General features: G+C 43.5%; 1 protein-coding gene across 1 annotated transcript in view; it reads left to right on the forward strand.

Moving 5' to 3' along the window:
* FOXO1 (forkhead box O1) overlaps positions 1-7,045 on the forward strand; it is an 89,047-nt gene extending 82,002 nt beyond the window's left edge. The window contains exons 2-3 of the mRNA XM_081045397.1: positions 1,343-2,698; positions 3,654-7,045. Coding sequence (XP_080901523.1) covers positions 1,343-2,680 — 1,338 coding nt within the window. The 3' untranslated portion in view covers positions 2,681-2,698; positions 3,654-7,045. The remainder of the gene's footprint in view (positions 1-1,342; positions 2,699-3,653) is intronic.
* The last annotated feature ends 1,057 nt before the right edge of the window (positions 7,046-8,102 follow it).

Below are 8,102 nucleotides of genomic sequence, written 5' to 3' on the forward strand. Positions count from 1 at the left end.
CTTAGGAGCCCCCTTTCCTTTTCAGTATGCCTCAGGCTCTCCAGTTGCTGGCAGTCTTGCTGGGCATCTAGTAGGGGAGTCAGGTTGGGGCTTTCTTGTTTGCAGCCCGACTTCACTGCATCTGCTGGAGCTTGAGACCGTCGCCAGTTCCTGCACTGTGTGTGTTTTGAGTTGTGGGTTTGTGTTTGTAATACCTCTAAGCTCCCCCCCAAACCTGATGAATAGGACGAGGGGAACGGGGCTTAGACTGGCGGTATCTCTCCCTCTAAAGTTGCCAAGTAATACCTTCTTCTTAGTAACTCTTACCATGCACCAGTCATTTTACATACCACATCTCATTTAATCTGTGTAACAGGCCCAAGGAGCTATTATTTCTCTGTTTTACAGATGAGGAAACTTAAGGTGCATAGCGCTAAGCAGTTTCATGAGGTTGTGTATACGGAGGAGCTGAGCCACCGAAATGCTCAAAAAAAGGTTGATTTTTCTCTACTGGTTGTCCCAGGGTATACCTGGCACAATTCAGTCCCGGACCTCTACTTAGTGGGTTGAAGCCTGGAGGGCTTTGAACTCCTCGCCACTCCTTCACCCCCTCCCAGGCTGTCTTTTTGGACAGAGAGTAACCTCTGATCCAGTGTCATTGGCTTAGTTGGTGGCCACTACCGGTTATTTTTGTGAGGAAGGGGGGTGAATAACGCTTGAATTTAAATTCTTTTCATGGGGGGGGGGAGTTCTTTCTAAAATTAAAAAAAAATGACGTACTGTTTCTTTATATTCACTGATATTTGCGTAATGGACTTTTAAGCGTGTAAATGAATCCAGGTCTTACTAGTTTTTAGGCTTTTAATTCTTGACTAAGAATATATGTTTCATTTCTTTGTTTTTCATAATCAGGTGGGCCCCATAAGGTAACACTTCTCGTGTGTGCAGTGTGAAGAGAATCGGCAGTAGCTTTAGGGGTGATAGAATGGAAAGGCTTTTTGGTGGCACCTTATTGTAAAGTACTATTTGCATAGCACTGCGACTAAACAAACTTTTGGTGGTTTTAAAACCAGTTCCTGTAATTTCCCTATAAAAGACAACTATATACAAGGAGGTGTTTATAATAATATATATTTCATTTTGTCCACTCATGGACTTAAGATACAGATTCTAATACAATATTTTTAAGATAAGGTACTCTTTTTTTTCTGTACTGGGTTGAGCTCTTTTGTGGTGGGGTTCAAAACCAGTGTGACTGTGCTAGCTGAAACCTGTACTTCCATATAATATACACCTCTATTCAATTAGTAAGTTTTCTGATTGGACAAGTACTCCATTTCTCACGTGATATTTTGCTTTACAGAATTCGATTCGTCATAATCTGTCTCTACACAGCAAGTTCATCCGTGTGCAGAATGAAGGAACTGGAAAAAGTTCGTGGTGGATGCTCAATCCCGAGGGAGGCAAGAGTGGGAAATCCCCCAGGAGAAGAGCGGCCTCCATGGACAACAACAGTAAGTTTTCTAAGAGCCGAGGCCGAGCCGCCAAGAAAAAGGCCTCCCTCCAGTCTGGCCAGGAGGGTGCCGGGGACAGCCCGGGGTCTCAGTTCTCTAAATGGCCTGCCAGCCCCGGCTCCCACAGCAACGATGACTTTGACAACTGGAGCACGTTCCGCCCGCGAACTAGCTCCAATGCCAGTACCATCAGCGGGAGACTGTCGCCCATCATGACTGAACAGGACGACCTCGGCGATGGGGACGTGCATTCCATGGTGTACCCACCGTCCGCCGGCAAGATCACGTCTACGCTCCCCAGCCTGTCTGAGATAAGCAATCCTGAAAACATGGAAAACCTTTTGGATAATCTCAACCTCCTCTCCTCACCAACGTCATTAACTGTTTCTACGCAGTCCTCACCTGGCTCCATGATGCAGCAGACTCCGTGCTACTCGTTCGCGCCACCCAACACCAGTCTCAATTCACCCAGTCCCAACTACCAGAAATACACATACGGCCAATCCAGCATGAGTCCTTTGCCCCAGATGTCAATGCAGACACTTCAGGACAACAAATCAAGTTACGGGAGTATGAGTCAGTATAACTGTGCACCAGGACTCTTGAAGGAGTTACTTACTTCTGACTCTCCTCCCCATAATGACATTATGGCCCCCGTGGACCCTGGGGTGGCCCAGCCCAGCAGCCGTGTCCTTGGCCAGAACGTGTTGATGGGCCCCAATTCGGTCATGCCCAGCTATGGCAGCCAGGCCTCTCATAACAAAATGATGAATCCCAGCTCCCACACCCTCCCTGGCCACGCTCAGCCGGCGTCTGCAGTGAACGGGCGTGCCTTGCCCCATGCGGTCAACACCATGCCCCACAGTGCGGGCATGAACCGCCTGGCCCCAGTGAAGACAGCTTTACAAGTGCCTCTGTCCCACCCCATGCAGATGAACGCCCTTGGGGGCTACTCCTTGATGGGCAGCTGTAATGGCTACGGCAGGGTGGGCCTTCTCCACCAGGAGAAGCTCCCCAGTGACTTGGACGGCATGTCAATCGAGAGGTTGGACTGTGACATGGAGTCCATCATTCGGAATGACCTCATGGATGGAGATACATTGGATTTTAATTTTGACAATGTGTTGCCCAACCAAAGCTTCCCGCACAGTGTCAAGACAACGACACACAGCTGGGTGTCAGGCTGAGAGTGAGTGAGTGAGCAGGTAAGACCATCCCAAATATCTAATGGCCTTATGAAAACAGAGCTTAGAAGAGAGGAACACTGCAACTTGCCCTGTATCCTCGATGGTTAGGACTTTTTTGTTTTCTTTAAAGATTTTTTTTTTATTGGGAAAGAGGAACAGGACTTTATTGGGGAATAGTGTGTACTTCCAGGACTTTTTTCCAAGTCAACTTGTTGTCCTTTCCATCTTAGTTGTGGCGGGTGCCGTTCAGCTTCAAGTTGTTGTCCTTTCAGTCTTAGTTGTGGCGGGCACAGCTCAGCTCCAGGTCCAGTTGCTGTTGCTAGTTGCAGGGGGCACAGCCCACCATCCCTTGCGGGAGTCGAACTGGCAACCTTGAGGTTGAGAGGACGTGCTCCAACCAACTGAGCCATTCGGCAGCTCAGCTCAAGGTGCTGTGTTCAATCTTAGTTGCAGGGGGTGCTGCCCACCATCCCTTGCGGGAGTTGAGGAGTTGAACCGGCAACCTTATGGTTGAGAGCTCACTGGCCCATGTGGGAATTGAACCGGCAGCCTTTGGAGTTAGGATCACGGAGCTCTAACCACCTGAGCCACCGGGCCAGCCCCGGTTAGGGCTTTTTTTGATGTCACCTGGGTGCCCCTTGCCAAGAAGCTTCTTTTATCCTTCATTCTTCACCCTTTTTATAGCTTACAAACTTTACTTTTGAACTTAAACATAGACACTTCCTCCAACTGCTTTAAAGATTTTCTTTTGACAGTTAGATGGCTGCATCTTTTTAGTAGCTCTTCAATAAATGAATACATTTGATACAAATCAAATGCTGAAGGGCTTTTTAATGTGGAATTTTACCTCACTGAATGATTTTAGAGCTGTTTTGAGAAAGTTCCCCACCCCCAAGTATGCCTACCACTCTAATATGTTAAGTTGAATTGATTTTAATTTGGCCTTATTTTTATTGTGTTTTGTTTTTTCTAGGCTACACTTAAAAGTACTTCAGATTGTCTGACAGCAGGAACTGAGAGAAGTCCAAAGATGTCCTTCACCCCACCTTTTCATTTTCTTGATTTAAAAAAACATAACAAAAAAAACGTTTCTTTTTTCCTTTCGTCAGACTTGGCAGCGAAGACACTTTTCCTGTACAGGATGTTTGCCCAGTGTTTGCAGGTTATGTGCTGCTGTAGATAAGGACCGTGCCATTGGAAACTTCATTACAATCAAGTGCCAAACTCACTACACCATATAACTGCAGAAAAGACTTTCGGATTCTGGTGTGCTTTCAAGTTTTGTATATAAGCAGTAGCTACAGAATTGTACTTGTGTGTGTTTTGTTTTTTTAAATATCCATTTGGTCCAAGGAAAGTTTATACTCTTTTTGTAATACTGTGATGGCCTCTGTCCTTGATAAGTTAAATTTTTGTTTGTACTACCTGTGTTCTGCTGAACTGACATATCAGAGAGCCAAGCTCTCTGTCCTGCACCTCCATTGAACAGCTTTGGACCTGTTCATGTTGCCACATAATTCACATGAGAACCAATAGCCTGTTATCAATCTGCTGAATCAATGGACTTGTCAGACTTTTGGGGGAAAAAATAGATTAATGCCAGCCTTGTACAGGTCTTTTCTATATTTTTGTTTATTTTGTTATTTGCAAATTTGTACAAACATATAAACGGTTCTAATTTCCAGATAAATGATTTTTGATGTTACTGCTGGGACTTGAGATCTTTTATGGAATAGATATTGAACTGTAATGTTTTCTAGAGTCTACTTTGTTATAGTATGCTTGTAAATTTGTGGAAATCCAGATATTTGAGGCGGCATCCATAATTTTCATTTTGTATTCTAACTGGATTAGTACTAATTTTGTACTTTGTGCTTAATTGGTTTGTACTCTTTGGGATGCTACTTGGTGATGTTTCTGACTAATCTTAAAATCATTGTAATTAGTACTTGCATACTCAACGTTTCTGGCCCTGTTTTGACAGGAGATGTATAGTTATGGGTATTTTACGTTTCATGTTAAGGAGAACTCGATACACTTTTATGTATGTGTTTTAAAGAAATTTCATCTACTTCTAGTACCCTGTGAACTAAGCGTCCCGCATAGCATTGCATCTTGTGAGCTTGTCATTGCAGTTACTCCTGGGGGGCCTTGTCCTGGGGAGCCTTGTAATGTTTGTAGATCAGAAGGGGAGCTCTGCGTCCAGAACAGTTCTCCTTTCTCAAACGGGGGGTTTTTGATCAACAACCTTTTCGAGTTGAGCTTCAGCAAAAGTTTTCCTTCATAATTCTGTGCTCTTATTTTGCTCTAGGTGGAGGTTGGTTTTGTAGCTCTGCCTTGAAGGATTATGTCAACAGTCACACTTCACCCCTTTTTCCCTTTTGTTCTGCAGATTGCTTAGCACACTGTGGAAAGTAAGTCAAAGAGGGGACTTTTAAAATGGAACTTAAGTGATTTGTAGGCTGCTTTGGTGTTCATGAGCACAGATGGCGACCAAATGCAATGGAACTTGTTTAACAATTGGGGAAATTAATGTGAAAATCAGCCAACCAGCTATAAGTTGCATATTTGAATTTATTTTGAAAGCCTTTGCATAAGTTAAGAATTTCTTTAGCCCTTAGCAACCTACACTGTAATTCCGATCATTGTGTTTTAATATTTTCCAATTACCTGTAACTGACAGACAAAGTTAAATTGGCTTTGTGTCCCACTTAATGCATTGGTATTTTCAAGTCATGTGGAATGCCGGAAGTCAGCACAATAAAAGGAACAGGTGCACAAAACTATTCCTCTTGCCTTCTTGGGAAGGCTCTGATTTCTATGTACTTGTCCCAAATCACTTTGCTTTATCCTGCCTGTGAATTGCATCGCTGTTGGCTTGGTTTTTCCTACATATTTAACAAGAACACAAGTGTTCCTGATAGATTTCCTACAGGAGGCCAGCTCTATGCTAAGCTCCCCACTGTAACGTCTGTTTTGCAAATTCATTAAACAACCACCTCTCTAACCATCTTCCTTGTTGGCTATTCCAAAATATGTTTGGTTTTAGACATCCTAGTTCCTCTGAGCAGTGCCTCCAGCATGTGGAATAGAGCGTGGATTGTCTGTCACACGCCACAGCACACGCGTGTCAGCGCCCCCACTGGTTCAGTAAAGAGATAAGTACAGCTGAAGTCATTGAAATCTTACTACTTCATAGAGTGACTTTAGAAAAGATGTTTCTTCCTTGAGTCTGTAAATATCTTTTTTTCCCTTCAAATTTATCTCTGTGTTGAAATTCTAACATGAATCCTGGGTAGCTAGCTCTCTGGGGGTACCATGAACTCCAGTGAAAGGCACCTTGTCTATTTTGAAAACATTATGTGACCTCTGGTAATTCTTTTCCTGTACGAATACTGACGTTCTGGAGTAATGAGTGTATCAGTTACTGTACATGACTGCTTTGTGAAATGTGCAAATGATATCACCTATGCAGCCTTGTTTATTTCCTCTGGTTTGTACTTTTATTAAAAGCATATTGTATTATAGAGCTATCAGATATTTTAAGTATAAAGTATTGTTTCTGTAATATAGACGTTTGGAATATATTTAGGTAATAGACGCATTACTTGGAAAGTTCTGCTTCGACAAACTGACAAAGTCTAAATTAATTAGCAAATGTTATATCCCAGTGAGCAGTAAATCAATGGGACATCCCGAGAAGAGAAGAACACTTGAAAATGGAAACTGTTCTCCAAAGGTATTTATACAATTGGGACTTGTTCAACTGCTGTGGATATCCCCCCCCCCCCCCGGAATTCTTATATTCAGCTCTTAAGGGTTTTTAATTTACAACTGACTTTTAAATGAGAAGCTTATTTTGTGATTTTAGTTTGGGAGTAATCATTCAGTAAAAAATGCAGTGTGGTTTATGCAAACAAAACCTCCTAGCATGACTCTTGGCTTCCTGTTTGAGGGTGGTGGGCAGCCTGGCGTTGTGGGTGTGGCCACGTACCACGTAAGTTCTGTCAGGACGGAGTCACGCCCGCCTGCATTTTGCTACTTAAACCGTGTGTCCCCGAAAATAAGACCTAGCCGGACCATCAGCTCTACTGCATCTTTTGGAGCAAAAATTCATATGAGACCAGGTCTTATAGTGAAATAAAACTGGGTCTTACGTTAATTTTTGCTCCAAAAGACGCAGTAGAGCTGATGGTCCGGCTAGGTCTTATTTTCGGGGAAACACGTAGTAACAGTGCAGATTCCACGTTCCTATTCCAGTACTCCCTGAGAAGTGCCTGATGATGCTGATGTATTTACAGACACAACAATCTTTGATGTTATTGTATAAAAGCCATAAATGTACATAAATCATGTTTAAATGGTTTGGTGTCTTATTTCTTTTCTAATTGTACAGAATGAGCTCTATTAGGATTTTTTTTTTAAATGTTTACTGTCACTTGGGTTAAACCTTGTCAGCCACAGTGCCATGGTTTATTCAAATCTGGTGTTTCCTCTGGAGGGTGTGAGGTTCAGTCTCTCCAACCACCCATAGCCCCCTGGAGTTAAAAACAAGTAAAATCTCTGATAACAAACACCCCCCAGTGTGGGTACTGCATCTTTGGCATGTATGAAGGCACTGTCTGGTACAGTAATAAACTAGATAGTTAAGTGTCAGGTCAGAGCAGACTGGGCTGAAGGTAGCAAGTTAGGAGGGTCCTGGCCAAGAGGTCACCGAGCAGGCCCTGGGCCTGGGTGCTGTAGAGGGAGCATCGGCTTTCCAGGGCCATAGGTGCTGCGGTCACCACATCACACACGCTGAAGGAGGGCCATGCACCCTCATTTAAGTGGCTGCAGATTGGAGGTTTATGTTTGCTTTTTTCATAGACTGCCGTGAAGAATGAGCTAGGGTTAGATTAATAATGATTAAAATGCTTATTTAAACCAGGACAAAGGCCAGTCTCTCCTAGCTTCTGACTCTTTTACCAGGCATGTGAATGTCCAAGTGAGTTGGAGGAACAACAAGGAAATAGGTTATTCCAATGTTAGTCTTTTTAGATCCTAGGTCAGTGCAGCTTTTAGGGTTTGCCTGCCTCCCTGCCGACAATGGAACCCTTTCTTTAAAAGACGTGATGATCAGCTGCCCCGAGTGTAGAACTGATGAAACCATTTACTCCCAGACCCTGGGGTTTATGCACAGAGCACTTTGAAAACTGTTCATCTAATCTAAATGCAGAAAAACACCTTGACTGTACTGCCAGAACTCACACCAGCAGGCTTCTTTCGTAACCCTCTTTGATATGCACAGAATCATGCATCTAATGGCATTTATTGAGACCAGTTCCCAAGTTTCACATAACCTGATAAGAGGAAGCAACACAGGAACGTTTCCATGGTAGATCTCATGGGTGGAAATTAAGGAAGAGGGAGAGACTTCCTTCCT

The sequence above is a fragment of the Rhinolophus hipposideros genome, assembly GCF_964194185.1.
Source record: "Rhinolophus hipposideros genome assembly, chromosome: 4".
NCBI lineage: Eukaryota > Metazoa > Chordata > Mammalia > Chiroptera > Rhinolophidae > Rhinolophus > Rhinolophus hipposideros.